The sequence below is a fragment of the Silurus meridionalis genome, chromosome 17 (genome assembly GCF_014805685.1).
Source record: "Silurus meridionalis isolate SWU-2019-XX chromosome 17, ASM1480568v1, whole genome shotgun sequence".
Classification (NCBI taxonomy): Eukaryota; Metazoa; Chordata; class Actinopteri; order Siluriformes; family Siluridae; genus Silurus; species Silurus meridionalis.
This window is the reverse complement of record NC_060900.1, coordinates 16,221,003-16,243,929: the sequence shown is the minus strand read 5'-3', so window position 1 is coordinate 16,243,929 and position 22,927 is coordinate 16,221,003. Positions and strand designations below refer to the sequence as shown.

Sequence of the window (22,927 nt, the reverse complement as noted above, 5' to 3'; positions counted from 1 at the left end):
TGGTCGTGATGTGGATTTTGGATGAAATGTCCCTGCAATGGGTAGATGACTGATGTTGAGTCATCTTTGTGTGTATCAATGTTGTGTTTAAGTGGACACTTGGGAAAGAAGTAATAGACAGCACCGGGGGTTGATTTGTCATGTTATTTTATTGATATGTTTACAGTTGGGAGTATTTTATTTTACCCAAGGATGTATTTTTGCTGCTTAGTGAACAAGGCTAAAAGACAGTATAAAAGTATAAAATAAAAGAAGATGAAACCACAGAGCAGCAGGGAAAAAGAGATGGAGAGTGGCAAAAAAGAAAAAGATTTGCAGTTCAATTAGCAGGAAATTGTCTTTGGAAGGTGGAACCAGCATGATGTGGAGGTCTGTTCTTCTTCTTCTTCTTCTTCTTCTTCTTCTCTTTTTAATCAGGCTGGTATTTGGCACAATTGCACCAAATAAAACAAATGCCAATTGAGCTGCAAGTTCTGCACTAACCTATGGCAGTGGCCATTCTCCCATTCACTATTGCATATGCAGCTTTTGAATGAAGGTGTAAAACCCATGTGCCAAATAAGCCAAAGGCTGTTGGTGTGTGTGTATATGTTTGTGTTAAAGATCAAAATGGTGAGACGTTGTAAATCACTGAAAACACACACAAAGGCAGAAAATGAACATCTTTTTAACAGCTTTTTAATCATGGCTCGAGGGTGTAATGTGAAAGGACTGGGATAAGCCAAGTACCAAGGCCACTCAGATTGCTAAGCAGCGGCACAAGGTGTTAATCGGTGCCTCATAACCACCATCAAGAAAAATCAAAAACCATCTAACAAACAAAGGCAGTGCTAATCTGCCTTTCTCTCTAAAATGATGAAACTCCAAGAAATACTCTGGCTTTAAGAAAAAAACAAATCCAAGCTCACCTGAACAGAGTAAATCCATTCCACCCATGCATCAAAAACAAATAAAAAATGATGCCTCTGCATTTTAGACAACAAATAGCAGTGATTTTCCTGTAATTTGTGAGCAAGGCTCAACTGAAATATAGGAGCACAATGGCCAGCCCTGGTGTACTGAATGAAATAAGCTTTTTGGGTTTCATCAAAGAGCTGCAACTTCCTGAGTACACCCTTAGGGTTCTTCAGTTGTCCTTCTTCTGAGATGTAAAAACCCTTAAATATAGAATGAGTCTTCTTGCATTCATATACAGTATGTTGTAACATATATAATGCATGTTAGGTGCAAGACCAAGAGATCTGGTAAGGAGAGAGGAGGCGTATCATTGAAGTTGATCCGGATTGTCCTGCTCTGCATTTCCTACTGTTAGAGCCGGAGTCGGAGCCTGAGCCGAGCTGCTGTCATAGCAACAGCAGCCGACATCACCGGCAGTCCCAGCATGGTCTTCAACACGGCCCCGGAGCGCTAACACTGCACAGAGCACATACCAGAACACACACTAACACACACACACTCAGTTTTAAAAAAATACACACAAAGTACAAAACATTATATGAATGCACACACCACATACTACCCAAGAACCCAAGACACGCATGCACACATCCTGTCATGCTTTCCTATCAGATGATAGATTCGACTACCTAAGCGAATGGAACGGAAACCTACAAAGTGAATAAAATTCGTTAAAGAACACCAAAACAAACCCAAATGGAGCACATCTGTCTGTGTGTATCAGTACATTCAGAATTAAAAATGTGCATTTTGTTGATATTACACACCAAAAGCTGTACACAAAATAAGGAACATGCTTACAAATCCAATATTTCATCCAGGATAAAGGCTTCAAACAGAGTCCACTCCTTTGTTGTAGCAAATGAGTGAAGAAATAATTAGTTTCACCACTCAAGAACAAAATAATACAGTAAGAAAAGTTGCTTTATATTCTGATGACAAATTACACTTTTATAAATAACCAAAAAAACAACAGTAGTGCTGTAGTGCTATGAACTATTACGATGATGCTAATCTAGCTGCCATTTCCAATTTTTCTTTTTTTTACTTTAACTAGGCCTGCTAGCCAAGAAGATGGAAGGAGAGACACACTAAGGATGATGAAAGTATAAAAAAAAAGATATTTATTTATTTATTTATTAAATTTTAGCTAGATTCAACTAAAATAATTTGTTTTATTTGTAGAGCGTTTTGAACAATGCACATCGTCCCAAAGCATGCCAAAGTTGGAATGCCTTTAAATGATCCTTATATGTTTCTCCCTAATGAGTACACCAGTGGAAAATACCCCTGAGATTGTACTGTATAAGGAGGAAACCTTGAGAGAAACTACACAAATGCATATAGGCAGAGCACACTTTTAAACACATTTCTGTTCAACCTGTCAAAGCAAGGTTGCTCTTAGCAGCAATACAAAACCATTTCAGATGGACTTCCTTTTAAAAACACTACACCCTGACTCACAAGGCTTAAGTGTCCTAACCCTGCATTGCAACGTTAAAACAGTGACGCAAAGACATCTTTGGTCACATGCGTGTTTACGCTGCCCAAAGTTTGACCTGTCCTATCAAGCAATGCATTATTTTTCCTTGTGTGCGTGTTTGTGCATGCGGTTAATGTTTTTTTGTACATTTTGAAGGTGGTGTGTTCTTTACAGTGCGCACTGAAATGCTGATTCAAACAGGTGGATGGAGCGACTATACCGTCTAAGGCTTTTTAATCAATAAAGGTGTAATGCACAACACTTTGCAATGAATAGAGCACGCTTCATGATCAGTGGGACCCCCGGGTGGAAGGGGAGGGTGGTATACCTGTGCAGAAACCTCGTCCTGGGGCGTGTGTGTGGAAAACAGAGCGTTGATTGTGTGGGTATGAGACAGACGTGTCCCCGCTTTCCTTTTTCTTTGTTGTTGCTGATTCGCGCGACGGGGTTTTGTCTCACTCTGCTCAGCTCGCGCTCGGTCAGGAGACCGTTTGCGCACAGGTGGGAGAAAACCTAACCCGTCTGTTAGGACAGCCCCTCCTCTCTCTCTCTCTCTCTCTCTCTCTCTCTCTCTCTCTCGGAGCGGTATGATGAGTGCGGGTGACATTTGCCGTTGCGGTCTGGGACGGTAGAGAGAAACAGGTGTGCGGCTTCCCAAAACGAGCGCACGCCTTTTCTTTTCTTTTTTTTTCTTCCTCTTTTCTTCCAGGTTTCATTCGCCGAGGTAAAAAAAATCGTCCTCATCTTCAATCATCCTCTTAGTGGGACAGGGAGAGGAGGGGGGAGGGAGTCGGTTTTGTTACTTCATTTCGTTATAGTTTCGCCACCGTTTCTTTCAGCAAAGCTTTTTTTTTTTGTCTATTTTTTTTGGAACAAGAAAGGAAGGAGCCCGACCGGCTCACTCGTGAAGAGGAAGAGGAAGCCCATGGCCACCAAGAAGCCGTGCTCGGATTTAACAAAAAGGAGTCGAAGTCCGGTCGTTCTCGAGGCCGAGATGTTTAGTGAATTTCAGGAGTGGTGCCTCCGGACTTACGGCGACTCGGGCAAGACCAAGACGGTGACGCGCAGGAAATACAACAAGATCATGCAGACGCTGTTGCAGAACGAGGAGGCGGACGGCGTGTACGTGGACAACAGCCACATCAACGCCAAATTCAAATTCTGGGTGAAATCTAAAGGGTTCCAGGTCGGGAGCAACGTGCTCGGAGAGCACAACCAGAAAGGCACTCCGGGGAAACCCGTGCTCTACGTCCCTGTCAAATCTACGGTAAAGTGCATTTCTCTAGCATTTGACACCTGTTTTTTTTTTAAGGGGATTTCGTTTCCCGTGAACTGGATCACTTACTCTGTCTGTGCTTTGTGATAACCTGAAACTATCAGCCGAACATTTTCGGAACATCCTCCGCGGAACTTTGTGCTCGTATTATTTCCCTCTCTCTCTCTCTCTCTCTCTCTCTCTCTCTCTCTCTCTCTCCATCACTGGACCGATCGTGTGCTGATCACGTCGACCGGCCAGAACGCAGAGCCCCTTAGCCGAGACCCTCGCTGCCATAGCAACGCCGGAGCAATAGTCGGCTGCGTGTGTAGTAGCGGCATCTCTCTCCACTTACACGCAGGCACGCGCGCACGCACGCAAACCGCACGTCCGCGAGCGCGCGTACTGCCGTCCCGGATTCCGCATCTCCTACCAGCATCACAACCAGCAAAGATCCGTCAATCTGCCCTTTTCCTCCCTCGTGTAGGCCATGCCGAGAGGTTCGCGATGTCAAAAGGTGGACTCGTGCATGCACAAGAGCACTATATATATACATATATACGTAGTGGCTACAGCCAGTGCTATTGTTATACACGTGATACGACGCTGAAACAGAGAACACCGGTGCGACTTGTGCGGGTCGCGTGTAGGGGCAGGTCCAACACCCCGCAACCTACTGTATATACCACATCAATTACCCCATCATCTCGATTCAGCCCGATGAGGGTACAAAGGGCGCCTTCACACACAAACTGTTTGTTACAACGTCTGTTTGTTGACGTTCAGACCGTGTGTGTGTGTGTGTGTGTGTGTGTGTGTGTAATTGAGAGAGAGAGAGAGAGAGAGAGAGAAAGTGTGTGTGTTTGTGTGTATGTGAGAGAGATAGAGAGACACAGAAAGTCACACACACACACACACACACACACACACACACACACACACACACACACACACCGGCACGCACAGCGCGAGCATTGTCCTGGTGGAGACATGGGCGGAGCGGACAGTTTCCACTCGTTGCTCTGGTAACCTACCTGTTCCGCTTTCCATGTCTCCCAGGCAGGTTTTTTTCTTTCTCACCATCCCAGGACTGGCGCTTCATTCAAATGCACCCGAGATGGTCTCTCTCTCTCTCTCTCTCTCTCTCTCTCTCTCTCTCTCTTTATGGTTTCCACACGGAGTTAATTCCTTTACGGTGGGTATACACTGAAATGTGGTTCTACATGCAGAAGGTAACTGGCGAATGACCAAAATGTTCTTTGGCATAGAGGAAAATGAGAGGGGAATGACTGACCACTAAAATCCTTTGAGATGCTGCCATCATTAGTCCGTTCTAGTTCTTTTTCAAGCTCTCACCTGTAATTAGGACTTGAAGAGAGTCGTATTTACAATAATTAGCACACGAAGGCAGCGTAGACAAGACTTCCTGGGGGAAAACACTAATGAGAGATACGATTCACTTGATTCATTTTTTACATATGACTTTGGTGGAGAGGTATGAATTGTTGTAGATTAAAATGCCCTCAGTGTTGTAGCTCGTTTTCTTGTTATTGTTTTGGCAAAATAATAATAATAATAATAATAATAATAATAATAATAATAATAATAAGGATAAGTGCAGTGACTAAAAACACATTCTTAGAACATCACTTAGAACATTCTTTTCTTTTAAAATTTTACAAACTAAAAACAAGGAGTGTGTTAGTAAACAAATAAGTTACTAATTAGTGACTTATTGCCAGACCCTGACACCAGACGTGACCTACCCGTCTCCCAGTCTCTATGTTTACCGTACATGTGTTGGAAAGTAGCTCCATTTTGTGTTGGCCGGAGGGTGAGATGGTAACTGAAGTCAGCCTGCTGAAACTAACTTCCCTGACCAAGCCAAAAAGTCAGAGAAAGACGCATACGAATTAAGAAGAACACAAAGATTATCTGGTAAAGAATAATTCCTAAATGTCAATGTTTGAGAGGGGGAAAAAAGGTACCACTCTAGTTTCACGAGGATCATAAAAAGTGACGTTGCAGGCCAATTCTGATATCTACAATTCAAATGGATTTTTAAATACAGACTGCCTATGTGTGTGAAAAAGGTCCTTTTGTTCACTTTGTGTTACAGACCTCCATCTGTCATTCTCCCTTTTGAAAAATAAGCAAAAGTACATTAGCGTAGATAAAGCCTTGTTAGCAGATAATTGCTATGCGACCCTTTAACAGCTCCTCAGAGAGGTGTCTCTAGACGTGATTTTAATTTATAAGAGACTCTTAAAGAGAAATGAGGCATAACTCGGAACATAGTAACATTTGAAATAGTTATTCTTGCACACAGGTAAGGTATCTAAACAGGCCAAGAGATGAAATGTTTGGACACAGTGAGTAACAGCACCATAGGTCCCTTAACCACAAATTATTCTCAAACCACAAACCATGTGATCCCACCTGTCTTCAGCTGCCTAGTTCCATGGATAATACTGGACACAAAAAGGGCTTTTGTTGCTTGTGGCATGGTTTGTGCTTTACTCCCAATTTCCTAAATACCCACACAACTGATTATGCTATAAAAATATTCATACCCTTTTCATATCTGTTAGTGACAACAAACATGTATTTTCTACCTCTACAGTCCTAAAAAAAGATTTCAAGTGTCTTTTAAATGGTCTTTCGTTCTACCAACCTGCTTCTGCATACAGCAAAACCCAAGGGAGTCAAAAGAGCAACAAAGTAAAGAACTCTTTAAGGACTTAAATACTTAAGGCCCTGTTTTTTTAACAAGTGTGTGCCATTCACTCAAGCACATACCCACACCTTTTTGTCTGTCTGCTCAACATGTTACTCCCTGAGCACATTCAGATCAGGGCAGAATATGGCAAAAAAATACCGCTGTGCACACTACTGCCATTTACTGTTATTATTTAGCACCACTGAGACCTCTCTAATGCCCCAATTTGTTTAACACTTCATCAATCATTCTGTCCCTGTGCGGAGCCTCCGTGTGACACAGTCTAATACAGCTTCCTGTCAGCAAATGATGTATAAGCTACATCTGAGCCATGAAAAAGCACCGTCAATCACATAAGAGTAAGTTAGTCAACTGGGAAAAAAGGACAAGTACTGCTGACAGAAATAATACCAATAATTATTATAGTAATAATACGAAACCAGTCAAATAGAAACACTATAAACAAGGTGGGAAATTACGCTTAAAACTGTGAACATTAACGTCATTAAAAAAAAAGCTACCCCGATGAACACATGAATCAGAGAACTCATGATTCAGTCTACTTCCTGTATTATCTTATGACAAGGAAGTGAGGGGTTAGTCCCGCAGAAATGTTCCTCAAAAAGCCCACAGACTCCTACTGGCAGTGAAAAGGGGAGTCCAATATGCTAACTTCCTCTTTTATAGGCCTGTGGTGCATAACAGCAATTCATTTCCAATCAGCATGACTGTCACCGTACATAGGCATTTCTGGAGGAAGTAAAACTACCCATGAAGCAAGAGAATTTGTGCAATTTTATTCGCCTCTTAATGGCTAAACCAGTTGGCGATCCCCCCACAACAAGCCCTATTTGTGCGAATTAAATTACAAGCCAAGAGACAGAACCAAATAATTGGAACGCTACAGGGAACTAGATGTCACATTAAAAAGAGACAGGCAAGATTTTTGGTCATGAAACTCCCTGTGTGTCAACTCAGTGATCCCAATGTGAATTTATTCAACCCTTTAAAAAAGCATTCTTTCATTTTGAATTCTGTGTTTGCACTTAAGTAATGCATGTCTAGTTTCTATTTTCTAATGGGACAGATGGGTGTGAGAATGTGTTTCCTGTTTCTGCTGTCAGCTAGTGGCAAAACGACACTTTGTATAAACCGAGTGTCAGATCGTATTTCAGATCTCTCTTTCTGTCTCTATTTCCACCACACACACTATTCCATCCTTATCTGCACAACATCATTGCATCAAACAGAAAAAACAAACTGACTTCACATAGGTAAAGTTAAATCCTATCTTCCTATCCTCGCTTGCTTAGCCATAACCCTAACCCCCCCCCAAAACCCTGTGCCGTTTTTATTTCCCCTGACACCTGCCCCATGTGAGGCCAGCCTTATCCGCTCCCCTCTGCTCGGGGTGCGAGGCCTACAGGCTGCCATGGTTTCAGATGAAGCTTCAGTGCTGTGTGGCACACAGCGAAATGGTGGAGTGTGATCTCTCATGCAGCTGCTCCTTGGGTGTGCCAAGTTTCACTGAAAGGGGAGGGTAGTACTGACAGCACGGGGTTCTGCTGAGGCCAGAGTGGAGGATGGGTAATGGTGGGAGGGGCAAAAAGGTCATCTGTGTGGTTTTTAACTAAATGGAGAGGAAATAAAAAAGACAGCATTAGGTCTGACACAGTGTTCATAAGAATTGTTATAGAATAAGTAATAAATAATAGTAAGTAATGAGTAATAAAAGTGTCTTTTGTTAATGTACCCACTTTATTTATTTATGTGCCTGCATGTGTACTTATGTAGATCTTGTAGCGACATTGAAAAAAAGAAACAGGTTCAGTGGCAGCGGATGTGATATTCTGGCATCTACATGTGCATCATACACAGAGGATGAATTACAAATTAGTCATAAAATGATAAATTATATCTATTTATAAGCAGTCTATCAGGGATTGTTACAAGATTGGATTCTAGATTCACTCAATTTATCTCTAAGAATATTTATCTCCGTCTTTGTCTTGTTCTTGAATATTATCTTTTAGTCTTTGCTTTTGTATTCTTTTGTTCCTCTCTCTCTCTCTCTCTCTCTCTCTCTCTCTCTCTCTCTCTCTCTCTCTCTATCTCTGCTATTGGGACTATTAGGAAAGAGCTTTCTGTTTCCAGTGAGGGGGTGCAACCTCATTTATCTCTCATTATGGCCTGATTAGAGCAGAAAGAGAGGAGGACTGTGGACACTGCAAACACATACACACATGTCTAATCTCACTATTTGATGCATCAGTATACTGTTCAACACATGCTTTGCATCTACGATGTAAATGCCACTGTTATTCATATTTAATGCTAGACTGCAGCATTCATTCAAACAAAAGCCACCAATACTTTAGCAGAACATCTATTCTGATATGTGATTTGTCCACTGTCTTGTTCCATATTAGGGAGCTACAGATGAGGTGAGTGTACTCAAGCCTCCTACTAGCACCACTTTTAACATTAAATCACCTATACACTTACTCACGCTACCTTTAATCCACCTTACTGCTGCTCCTTTGGAACGGACTAAATACTGGAAAGGCAGCAGGAGGTAGCGTTGCTGCCTCACGGTTCAAAGGGTCTTTGGTTTGATCCAAAGCTTGGTTCTCGAAAGTTTTCTCTCCTAATACTTAATCCATAGCCAGTGCATTGATCATTTTAGTCCACTGTTCCACTGAAAAAGGTGAGCAATACAGCTAGACTTTGTGGTGTTTAAAGTGCTGTTCCAAATAATCCGGTAATTTTTTTCTATGGAATTGAGGTTGGATGTTTTTGAAGGCTATTCAAACGCCACATTTTCTACAGTGTTTCATTGTACTTGGCTCATGGCCTCATGCACCCTACAGGATGCTGTTAAGGCCACCTTACATCCTATTAACTGACAATCTAGTTTTCTGCTAAGTTACATTTATTTAGGTGAACAACATATATGATAAAATTTTTAGGGAAAAACAGGTGTAAGTGCACATTCTGATATGTGATCTGATCAGCTAAAGCATCTCTGGCAGTAGTTTGACTTCTGTTGGGATTAGATCTCAGGCAGGTGTAAATGCAACCTGTACAGGGTGTCCGGCATTAGGGAGAAAACACCTGCTCACAGGACGTAATAAACATAATAAAGTTATTCCAGCAAAAATGTTTTAAAGATATATTTAAAATGCATTAATTTTGCAAAATAGAAACTCTATCAATATTTAATAAGCTTCTATAAACAAAGTGCAGAAGAAATAATAATGCATGATACAATACAAGTATTGGAACACTTTCATTTTAGATGCATCTGCAACTATACTACTACTACTACTAATAATAATAGCAAAAGTAATAATAATAAGACAAAAAAATTCTAAATTAAAAGTGAGAAATATAGATTAAAAATATTTAAAGCGAGTCTTTTGAGTTAAAGTCGAAGTTGTACATGGGAGCACAAAACCACTTGCACTTAAATTAAGAAAGAATTATGACTATAGTTATTATTATTATTATTTGTTTGCTCAGACTACTTATCTTTATTCAGTTTAGTGGTACTGCAGACACACTGCACATTTCCTTTTAAGTTGTAACAGTTTAAAATATGATTGTGATCAACCCACATTCTCTATTAAAAGACAAATGTGTGTGTGTGTGTGTGTGTGTGTGTGTGTGTGTGTGTGTGTGTGTGTGTGTGTTTGTGTGTGATAACACTGATCACTGATCTAAGTCTCTGATACAAATTCATTCAATTCTATTTTATTCATATAGCGCTTGTTAACATTGACATTGTCACAAATGAGCTCTACAGACATCCAAATATTTTACACTTATCAATAATGAGCAAGCCAAAAAGTGACATTAGCAAGAAAAAAGATGAAGTGGAAGAAACCTTGAAAAGAACCAGACTCAGACATGATCACTGGGAGTGATCAATGTTAGTTAACTAATGTTTTTCATACCTTGGGGGATTAAACTTTGGAGAACAGTTGGACAGATGGTTAGTAGGAATAACATTATGAAGCCAAAGAGCAGAGTCTGCCTCCAAGCCTCAGGGTACAGACAGCTACAGTTCGTACTACTAAAATCTCTCATATCTCTCTTTTATTCTTTCATCAGTTTTACAGTCTTTCTCTTGCTCATTCTCTCTAGTATGTCCACACACACACACACACACACACACACACACACACACACACACACACACAAATACAGGATGAAAATGAGTGGACTGATCATAATTTCAGCTTTAATATCTGTGAGGTGTGTAAAACCACTGTGAAAGTCTGCCTTTTGTTTGTCTTCTGACTCCTTCTGGTCCTTAATACTGGTAATTGGTTTGCATCTTGCGATAAGGCTTTTATGTTTCTGCTTTTGAAGTCTTCTTTGAATGGTGGATTGTGATACATTCATCTCTGCCCTGTGGAGGTTGTTGGTGATGTCACTGACTGTTGATTTGGGGTTTCTCCTTATAGCTTTCACAATGTTTTCCTCATCAACTGCAGAAAATTTGGCTGACTTGTTCTATTTGTCTGGATGTTGGTTACCAATGTTTTTAGGACATTTCATTGGAGTATGTCCAATTATTGTTCGGAGCGATTTTCACTCTTTCACAGACATTTCTCTGGTCTTCATTTTGGTTTATCCTTTATTAATAGCAAAAAAAAGTAGAAATTTCAAAGTGTTAATTGTTTAAATAATCAATCTAACCAGGCAACAAGCAACACCAGTCAGTCTTATATTTTTGATCTCTTAAATAACCAGCGAGTTTAAACAAAAGGGGCCATGTTCTAAGTTCTTTAACACATCTACATGTAAATATAAGGAAATAAAAGCCTGATTACTCTCTCTCTCTCTCTCTCTCTCTCTCTCTCTCTCTCTCGCTCTCTCTTTCTGGATTCATAATAAGTGTATAATCATATTTAGCATGTTACTATACTACATATTTACATTATGGTAAATGATAAATATAAAAAAGCCATTTTTATCAAGAAAGAAAAACTGATTAATGTTTAGTGTTTCAGTAGAGACCCTTTTATTTACTAATGATTTGCATTAACGCAAGCAGTTTTGCATGTTGTTTCTTCAACAGCAGGACTGTATTAGGATTAGACATCATTGACCATGTACCATTTGACAAGCGAGACTGTGAAATGTCGGTCAGCTGAATGTTTCTCCTAATTTCCTGTGAGCATTTGTACACATCTTTTATACTGTATCTATCCTCCTCCACTGTGTGAATGTTTTCTTACATTATAAATAATGTGCCAATGAGTTTATTAGCACCTCCCAAATATTGATTCAGCAAACTGATATGTTTCGGAAGGTTAATTAAGGCCATGCTAGTGGTCTGTCCTGTGATGCTGGATTCCTTAGAAAAAACAGGATTCCAGAACAGACACAGGTTTAACAGGAATCCAATAAGCACCTGTTACAGCAGCGTGGCATCAGTTGACAAATATTCCAACATTCCGATATGCTTTTTACATACAGACTACCTATTGACATAATTATTAATGTAGCTAATTAATGCTAAGTTTATACTAAAATCTAAACATAATCTTAACCTTATGTAGCATGAAAATGTAAACATTTATACTTATTTAGTTTATTTTAATTGGGAAAAAATTTATTTTCCTTATGGAACCCATCATATATTGGATAGTTGGTCTAAGGACATGCACACAGTCATGCATGCATGTTATGCACACACACACACACACACACACACACACACACACACACACACACACACCCTGTTTGATTGACCCACTTCAGTCTCATCTTTTATAGTTTTCTGTGTGAAAAGGTAGTTAGAGTAGGTGATCTGATCATGGGCAAATCTCTCTTCTCCTCTTTTTCCCCTAATTTCCTCTCCTCTCCTATCCTCTTCTCTCCTCTCCTCCCCCATCTCCTTTCCTCAATTTGTCCCATCAGATGCAGCAGGACCAAGTGAGTGTTCATTCAATGTGTATAATTCAAGAATGGAAGAGAAAGCTATGTTGATGTGGGTGGAAGAATAAGAATGTGTCACACAATGTGCATGTCTGTCCTTGAAGGCCAATTTAGTATGTGTTTGTGTGTGTGTGTGTGTGTGTGTGTGTGTGTGTGTGTGTGTGTGTGTGTGTGTGTGTTCATTTTTATATTAGGATTCCATGTATTTTTACTTTTCATGAGCTGACTCGTAATTATGTGCGCTTCTGAATATTTATTAATGACTATACCATGGGAGTCCTTTCCTGTGTATGTGGCTCCTGGATACATTTCTGCCTTTAAGTCCTCCGAGTGTGTGTGTGTGTGTGTGTGTGTGTGTGTGTGAGAGAGAGAGAGAGAGAGAGAGAGAGAGAGAGAGAGAGAGAGAGAGAGAGAGAGAGAGTGGTACTGCGAGAGGGTCGCTGCTCTGGTTTTTCTCCTTCAGCACCCTATCTCTGTTGCCATGGAGAGACAGTTCTTGTCTCCCATAGGAGGAGAAATTAACACCATTTTTAACTGGCTCCAGGGCCTCCCCTGCCAGAGAAAGAAGGCGCTCTGCTCCACATACACAACCCCACACACACACACACACACACACACACACACACACACACACCCTGTTTGATTGACCCACTTCAGTCTCATCTTTTATAGTTTTCTGTGTGAAAAGGTAGTTAGAGTAGGTGATCTGATCATGGGCAAATCTCTCTTCTCCTCTTTTTCCCCTAATTTCCTCTCCTCTCCTATCCTCTTCTCTCCTCTCCTCCCCCATCTCCTTTCCTCAATTTGTCCCATCAGATGCAGCAGGACCAAGTGAGTGTTCATTCAATGTGTATAATTCAAGAATGGAAGAGAAAGCTATGTTGATGTGGGTGGAAGAATAAGAATGTGTCACACAATGTGCATGTCTGTCCTTGAAGGCCAATTTAGTATGTGTTTGTGTGTGTGTGTGTGTGTGTGTGTGTGTGTGTGTGTGTGTGTGTGTGTTCATTTTTATATTAGGATTCCATGTATTTTTACTTTTCATGAGCTGACTCGTAATTATGTGCGCTTCTGAATATTTATTAATGACTATACCATGGGAGTCCTTTCCTGTGTATGTGGCTCCTGGATACATTTCTGCCTTTAAGTCCTCCGAGTGTGTGTGTGTGTGTGTGTGTGTGTGTGAGAGAGAGAGAGAGAGAGAGAGAGAGAGAGAGAGAGAGAGAGAGAGAGAGAGAGAGTGGTACTGCGAGAGGGTCGCTGCTCTGGTTTTTCTCCCTTCAGCACCCTATCTCTGTTGCCATGGAGAGACAGTTCTTGTCTCCCATAGGAGGAGAAATTAACACCATTTTTAACTGGCTCCAGGGCCTCCCCCCTGCCAGAGAAAGAAGGCGCTCTGCTCCACATACACAACCCCACACACACACACACACACACACACACACACACACACACACACACACACACACACTAAGAACACACAGGCTTGCTTCCATATGTGCACCTACACCGATTATCAAACACACGATCCCAGTTCGAATTGCCAGCTTGTTGGTCATGCTGAGCAGCTCAGCCTGTGTGTGTGCATTTACGTGCAAGACAAATACAGAGAGGAAATAAAAACCTTCTCCATATCTTCTTCGCTATTCTGGGAGCATGCTGCAGTGGGACAAAAGAGTGGCTCACTCCCTTGCTACCCTTCCTACCCCCATGGCTCTCTCTCCCATCTCTCCATCTCTCTCTCATCGTCCTCTGTGTATAATTAGGCTCTGCAGTCTCTCATTAGCGTTGTGGACCTGTCTGTCTCTGTGATTGTCCGTTCCCCCTGCAATTATTCCATGACACCAAGGCCACAATGCTAACATCTCAGCATGTGCTCTTAACATTACAAAGACAGAGACAAATTTCAACAAACACCAAGAAAACTCTGTTCTGATTAATTCATTATTGCATCGCATGGAATTTAATAGAAATTCTGGTGATACTTTCTATCCAGCTTCTAATTGGCTTTTAGACCTTTATTAATGAATTATATTGGTGAAGTAGAGCTGGTGCAAAAAATAAAATTTAAACCAGCGCTAGCATGTAAATTTGACAATGACTTTTGGTGACATTTTGGGCCAGACATGTTTGTTTTAACAAACAAACCGGTAAGTGGATATGCTGCGCTGAAACGCCCCTTGGTGTGAATGAGTTTGTGCATGTGTGTGTGTGAGTGTGTGTGTGTATGTGTGTGTGTGTATGAGATGCCATGCAATGGACTGGCATCCTAACCTGGATTTATTCCTGCTATGTGCCTGGCATTACTGTAGGCCTCTTGGCAGCTTCTCTTGATATGTTTTCATCTTTTATTTTCATCAAATTTGTAGGGACATCCTGCTCTTGTTAATGTCACTGAGATTCCCAATTTTCTTTATTTGTTCATTATGGCCTCCATGGTACAGCTAATATTTTGGCATCTTATTCTACCCATCTCCTGAGAGATGCTTTTAGTAATGAGATCTCGAACAAGCTTTGTAAGATCTATGGTCTCAGCAGTCAGATGAAACCCAAAAAATCCTATAGAAACAACTGGTCTTCATTTGGGGTTAATCAAAATCAATTCACAGATGACATCTGTATGATAATTTCTTCTGAAATTCTGAGTTGGAATTTGATTGGATAATTCTAAGCACATGCCCAGTAATAAATGTATGTGTACACTTATGCCTCCATTATTTTTTTCCTTTTTTTTTTCATTGAAATGGTTTATCAAATTCAGTTGGTAATATCCTCTTAAAAGTGGGAAAAAGTGGATAAATGAATTTTTTTTTACATCAAAGATATCTGCAGTTTGAACAGGGATGCACAGACTTTATTTCACTTGATATCTAAGAATATCAGAACACCTTTGGTTTATATGTTGTTTTATTATACATTTTGTATGTATATATATATATATATATATATATATATATATATATATATATATATATATATATATATATATATATATATATATATATATTCCTTGCAGTACCAGGAAATCAAGACTGAATCCACCAGAGGGTCCATTGTGAATAAGTAGTTAAAAAAAGCTTAATTGCCCCTGAAGATGAGTGTTACAGTAAGATGATAATGGCAGTAGGGAACAAAGCAATAGTTGGGGCGGAAAAGTGAGTGTGAGCTTTGCTGTGATAATAATAATCTTCACAGGAATGAAATGAAGATAGTAATATGGGGCATGGGAAATATGTCACTTAAGGGTGGAGTTGAAAGTCTTATTAGTTTGTAATGTACACAATATCTTATCATTTTACACAGGGACAGAGTAAGAGAGAAATAGAGGCAGAGAGGAGGGGAATAATAAAAGAAGGCTATTGAGGGACGTGGAAATAGGAGGGACAACAGAGACAGTGAGTGATAGAGACAAAGGCGTAATGTGGATTTAATGAAGGGGCTTTATGAACTAACAAGAAAAGGGAGGAGGATGGAGACCTAAGGATAGGGGAGGAGAGGAAAAGCACAAAAAAAAAAAAACAGTTTACGCTCATCTTTCCCTGCCTCTCACTTTCTCTGCTCCCCACTGTGGACAGGAGGGCTTTTCAATTTTGCTCCATTTTCTTGCTGATGGGCTGACTAGGGAAGATTGGTCTTTAAGAGGTGACCTGTTGCAATATTTGCAGTGCGCTAATCAGAATGCATCGTTCAATTCAGTCCTACTCCCCAACATATCTGCTTCACGTGGCGTAACCCAGCACCTTTTTTTAAAACATATATTACATACCTGTCATCTTCCTCTCTGATTCATTCCCAGCTGCTTTTACCAAGCGCCTGCAGTTGGATGTTGTATGTTATGACTCACACAAGCAAACAAATTGAATTATTGATGTCTAGGCATATAATGATTCATGTTTTGGGCATTACTTTTTGAAGATAATAAAAAAGAATACAGAGTGCATTGTGACTGCAGCTGGTGTTAATATATGGGTCATATTATGTGTTAGTTTATATGATAATTTCTGGCAAATCTTTTGATGTTGCAGTAATTACTGCAGGATTCTAGTTCATAAAAGTACATTAAATAAGCAAAATAAAATAAATAAAATAAAATAAAACAAAAAAGGACCGTCATTGCGAGTGTGAACAATCAGCTTTGGGTTGTTCAACAAAAATCTTTTTGAACAAATAAGAATGTTGCAGGTGTAAATGTGTCTATGATTAGTATAGCACAGCATAGTTTATGTATCATTTCGGTGCGTTTCAGATACATACATACATACTGAATATCTATCATAACATACATACAGTCTCATCTATTCATTCTGGTTTATACTAATAAAAGAATGGATATGCTTATGTGCATTTAATGGGCCAATCAATAGTTGTTTAGAAAACCCAATGATGGACTGTGATGTCAAAACCATAACCATTAGACTCTAACCAGAAAGAGAGAGAGAAAGTCTATATTAGAAATTCATAATCATGGATTTTGCCAACAGAAAAAAACTGTTCTGTGAAAAAAATTATTCTATAGATTTAGAGTTACATTTGCAGATACCTTTGATGGAGGAATTTATAAAAGTGTTTTACAAAATATATGATTCACATGAACATTTATCAACAGAATTAAACAACTCTTCCACTAAGACTTGCATTAAGAAAGTGTTTTTAGTAAACAGGTTTGTGTCATTTTCTCAGTACACGTAAATCACTGTTCCTGATTGTTTTACATACACAGAAAAGAGACAGAAAATAGGTGAAAAGTGTCTTATGATTTTATTAGGTGTTATAAACTGTTATATATATATAGTTTTTTTTTTTTTTTAGATGTTTTTTTTTTTATATTTAAAAAAAAGAAAAAAGAAAAGCTAAAACGTTTTTCTTTTGGTTATTCAGGTTATGGTTAGGGTTAGATTTAGGTGTAGCATAACATTCATTAAGCTGCATTAATAATTATGTCAATGGAAGGTCCTTGAGTCAATGCTGCTGCTGTGTGTGTGTGTGTGTGTGTGTGTGTGTGTGTGTGTGTATACATGTGAGTGACCCAGCTGCTTCCTCAACGTGGCCCCTGTCTCTATTACCCCTGTGTGTAGGACTGTTCAGCAAGTCAGTGCACTGTGTACATGTGTGAGACTGCCGTAGGGGGGGTCGGAGGCGGCCGCTTGCCCAATCAGCTCCACCAGTATCCTAGCAACAGAGCTGTTTGGAGCAGGACAGGGAGAATGAGAGAAAGAGAGAGCGAGAGAGAGAGAGAGAGAGAGAGAGAGAGAGAAATGTAGAAAAAAAGGATGTGAGGTATAGAGTGCAGGATAGGGGATAAGAGGGATGAATAATATGGCACATCTGGCGAAAGCGGGGTTTAGAAGGCGAGTGGTAAGAAGAAGGATGAGTGGAGAAGAAAGCATGTGAGAGAGAGAGAGAGAGAGAGAGAGAGAGAGAGAGAAGCCAGAGAGCTTTAGCAAAGAAATGCTGATTGCTGCTGCTGACATTTCACAGGGCTTCTTTAAAATGATGTGACAATGACGAAACCACACACTCACTGGCCCACTAAAGCAGCTGCTTGTCCTCTGAGATGCAGATACATATTCGCACATGTACCATGTGCCACTATACTGCTGTTTAATGATCAACTATTCAAATGCACAGGCAGTTATATGACATAGAAATAATAATCTTTGAGCACATGGTGTAGATCATTTCTGGTGATACAGCCTGTTCAGCTAGCCTTATCTTTGCTTGTGCTCTTAGCGAGATTATTACAAACTCCAGGTTATTCTCTGGGACACATGCTGCAGCCATGGGTTATTTACAATGTTAGAGAAACCCGTATGGCACCCGTATGTATTTAAGGCACTGACAAATAATGCTCTGCTTCTAAGTAAGAAAGTAATGTTTGTGTAGGAGGCCCAGAGTAGTTTCGAATTGTTTTCTTTGAGAGTTTATATTATGAATTTATTAAATGCACATTTTTTTCTTTTACAGTTTGAACTCAAATGAAGTTAGCATACAATCTAATACTAGCCCATAGGAAAATCTTATACTGAAATCAGCACATCACTTTCACTTGGTTTAGCCAGTGTGTGTTTTTGCCACAAGCCCTAGTTTAAGGTCAGATTAGCATTGGTTGTATCATGAATGAACCGAAGGTGTCAACTTCCTTGACCTAGTTACATCGCCCACACTTATATAGCCCTTTTTTATGTGATTTAAAATTGAGGAAACAGGTGTGTGTGTGTGTGTGTGTGTGTGTGTGTGTGTGTGTGTGTGTGTGTGTTAAACAACTGAAATAGAGGAATTAAGTTGAGTTGGGGATGTTTGTAGGACAGATGGAGTCATCTTAAGGCTGAACCCCCTGCACCCTGCACTGCCCCCCCCACCCCACCCCAACACACACACACACACACACACACACACACACACACACACACACACACACACACACACACACACACACACACACACACACACACACACACACACACACACACACACACACACACACACACACACACACACAAACTCCTTGCCTGCAGCTAAAGCTATGGTTTTCTTCTCAAAGGAACAGAAGTCTGCATCACATCGTGTCCTAAAGGGGTTATTTCTGAAACAGTTTCTTTTAGCCAAGAGAGAGAGAGGGAGGAAGAGAGAAGGAGGGAGGGAAAGGACGAGCGCATGAGAGTGAAACAGAGCAAATGAACACTAAACCAGGACGGTACCCCATAAACCCCTGACATTTGTACATCGCATTTTGTCATGCTTTGCTGAACACTGCGTTGAAGCCATGGACAATCGCACATATTTTCTCTAATAGGAATATCATAAAGGTGATAATTACTATTCGGAGTAAAAGCCCATGCACGGAAGGACAACTAGAGAAGGCCGGATTAAAGCGAACCCACTCTGCGCATTGGTTTTAGTTGCCATAGGAACGTTCATTACCTGGCACTTGGGAGAGAGGAGCAAGAGAGAGAAACAGAGGGAAGAGGTACTGGGACAGAAAAAGAGATAGATGGATAGAAGGAGCGAGCAAAGAGGGGAAGGAAATATCTGGTAGAAAGGACTAGAGAAGAAGAGCAAGAAAGAACAAAGGCGAGTATTGAATATGATGGAAGGAAGAAACAAATAAAGAAGAAAGAAACTGCTTACCATGTATGCTTTTATATATACACACACACACACACAAACACACACACACAAACACACACACACACATACTGCTTCAAGTCTCTAAAAAAGAAATCTAACCATTCTTAATCAAGCATTGAAATAATATGTTTATAATATGTTTACATGTAGACAGTAAATTTGTTGAATGGACAGTACACAAATGACTTAAAAGCATAAAATAGACCAATGTGGACCAAAATTATTGTAGGCCTCGGAGTAAATAAACGGCAGTGAATAAGACTGCAAAATGGTTATGGGACATAAATGTGAACCGAGAAAACAAAGGATGAATACAAAGAAAGCAAGAACATGAAAAAAATAAAACGCATACGCACAAACAGGTGACAATGTGGCCCGTGTGGGACGGAGGTGCTAGGCGCTTGTTGTAGCAATCAGAGTTTCAGCAGGCGTCACATGACCCGCTGCCCCACACACCTGCCTGAAAGAGTACCGACAGTTGCCATAGCAACGAGGTCATGAGGATGGAAAGCAGGTATTTAAAGGGGGTCTGTGGCAGGAGGTGGGGCAATGGGCAAGTGTGGCAAACAACTGTGTTATTTTTAAAATGCAATAGGAAAAGCATTCAAAACCACACGCCTCTCACTTTCTCTCTTTGTCTTTGTCTGAGTGGATTGCATAGTTCAGCAACCCCTGTTCTCAAGGCCTTTTGTGCTAGTGGAGGCATTAGGCTTGACTCAAGGATATGCTCAGGGAATTCATCAGAGATCCAGTGAGGCACTGTCTAGTTATTTTTATTCTCAAATACATAAAATGCCTCTAATTTTTATATTAGTTCAGTTATCTCATTATTTAGGGCCAGAAAGAAAATCATACTGGAATTTTAAACATAGAGATTCATTACATTTGTGTAAATTTGATTTATAATTGTGAATTAAAAGTTCCAGCAAATATGCCACCTTATATTGTTCTGTTTATCAGAATCTACTGCTCCCATGTATTCGTAATGATATACAAACCTCACACTATTTGAACAAAAAAAGTATATGTGGCATATAATACATTTACAATTTTTAGATATTATACAGTTGCCCATTTAAAATGTTACTTCCTATTGAATTTACCTGTTGATTGTGTAAGGAATTTTCTGCAGCACATTTTTCTTCCAGAAAGCAGATTTTAGTAGCATAGAAATTCGTCCATATGAAGAATCTAATGTCCTCTAATGATTTCTGTCTTCTTTGGCCTGCAGTGCTCTGATGGCGGACAGTCACAGGACAGTTCTCTGAAGCGTGTTGCAGTGGTGGAAGATTTTTTCGACATCATTTATGCAATGCATGTGGAGATGGGTGCAGATCCAGGAAGAGCACCCAAACACGCTGGCCAGAAAAAGACCTACAAAGCGGTAAAGCAGAATGCCACAGATTTTAACACTAACTCACACTGAAATACACACAAATGTACACACAGGAAATTAATAATTTGGCTGAAACAGATCGCTTTTGTTCTGCTGTCATTTATTTTCTGATAATATATATATATATATATATATATTCAGAATTCTTAGTAAGTGACAGTACATCAGTGCATTGAAGCGTTTCATAGTATGGTATTCGAAGTAAAAATGGAAGGCAAATCTCGATTTCTGTTAACTGATTTAGACACTTAATTATAGTTTGATTATACTTTGCAAATGAGAAAAAAAACACTGCATTGACTAAATAATTCTCTCTATTTCATGATTATAGCAAGCTAAGCAATTATGTTTAATATGTCTTTTAAATGGTTCTCACACCATTCTAAGATATTTAAATATTATCAGTTTTGAACAACATGGTTAAGCATGCGTAATTCGTTTAAAACTATTACATGGCAGTGATGCATTTGCATCTGCATATAGTGATTGCTTTTCTGTGAGCTAATATCTTTTCAGTACCTCTCTTTGCTTTGTGCCGTCTTTCCATCACACCCTGTCTCACACATTCTCAGCCAATGAGATGCCCTATAAGGACATTACTGAAGTGAAAGAAACTAAAGACTGTATTCATTCATTTACTTTTCATACTATCTAATCTCAATTTTATGTAAAAAAAAATTTTTAAATGTATATACAGGCATGTGTCAAATTAAAGGAAGAATCCATTTGCAGAGTTTGAAGGTGTTGCGCCACTATGAACCACAGCCAGGTGTTGAGCCACCACAAAAACTGCTTCAGAGTGCCAGAGAGGGTTTTAACTCTCGGAGAGAGGGTTTTAATCTCGTTCTTCCAAACGATATTACCTCAATATGTGTTTTAATGATGACGGTAGAGAGTGCTGTCTAACACATTTTATATACACATTTATTTTTTTTATCGATTAGTTTTATTTAACAATTTTATATCAAAGATTATTTCTTTCTCATCAATCAATTCACTGAGAACCCATGCTGTCCTAGATGAGGCTGGGGTCACCCTGGAAAAGGTCACTCCCTTCTTGGTAGAAGGGTTTCATAATGAAATGAATGGTCAGCTGGTCAGTCAGAAACATTATATTGATTTGCTGTAGCAATACCTCTAAGAGAACAACTAAACCCTTCACCTGACCCCTTACAGAAGGGTCAAACATTCAGGATTCTCTTGGTATACAAAACACATGGACACCAATATGGTGAAAGATGATTCCTTTGATTTCTGTAAAGCAGTTGTGCATATTGTTTTGCTTTACTTAAATCTTAAAGTGTTGTTTTTTAATTTGAGGTGTACGCACTTCAACTCTACTCTAATATGCTTCTTTATCTTTATGTTGTCCTGCAGTGACACTCGCGACACCTAAAAATGTTTTATTTACCATAAAAAGAAAGTCTAGGTTTTAACCTCAACTAACCAATTATATACTTTCCAATTCTGAATTTAGATGACACTTTAGTCACACTTCCTGTTTAAACACAACCCAGTTGAGCACTCCTTCGGATTTTTGTTAACCTGTAACCAATTTGGGGTGCGATGATGATAAGCTGATCAATCTAATTGATAACACAAATACGCTGGACAAACTACACAGAAGAGAAACCTATTGATTTAATTGCCATAACTATACAACTGGGATCATGAGCAAAACAGTGCAAATTATTTCAGATTGTAAACCATATGTGGTAGATTATAAATGTAGCAGCAGAAACATCAAACAAATATAACATCTGGTGTATAGTTTAGAAAATTACAATATATAAATTGTGTGCGTGTGTGTGTGTGCGTATGTGCGTACGCACCTGCTCAGTATGTTCTCTGTAACACACGCACATATGTCGTAATAATATTTGCTATATCTTTACATCTGGTATCTGTTGATTGAGAATTGCTTTTGCATTGGAGTAATGTAAAAAAAAAAATATACCCGTGAAAATCTCTGTAGTCTTTGAGCTATAATCTCACAGTGTGTGAAAGCAGGTGTCAGGTTTCCACCCCCATCAGGCTCTT

At 39.6% G+C, this 22,927-nt stretch overlaps 1 protein-coding gene across 2 annotated transcripts in view; it reads left to right on the top strand.

Moving 5' to 3' along the window:
* Positions 1-230: 230 nt before the first annotated feature.
* The window catches only part of nol4la (nucleolar protein 4-like a), a 46,933-nt gene continuing 24,236 nt past the window's right edge, over positions 231-22,927 (top strand). The window contains exons 1-3 of one of the 2 annotated variants that reach the window (XM_046871656.1): positions 231-3,164; positions 3,322-3,707; positions 20,723-20,875. In XM_046871656.1, the coding sequence (XP_046727612.1) occupies positions 3,366-3,707; positions 20,723-20,875 (495 nt within the window). In that variant the 5' untranslated portion in view covers positions 231-3,164; positions 3,322-3,365. Of the gene's footprint in view, positions 3,708-20,722; positions 20,876-22,927 lie in introns of both variants that reach the window. The other variant, XM_046871655.1, reaches the window with a different exon arrangement.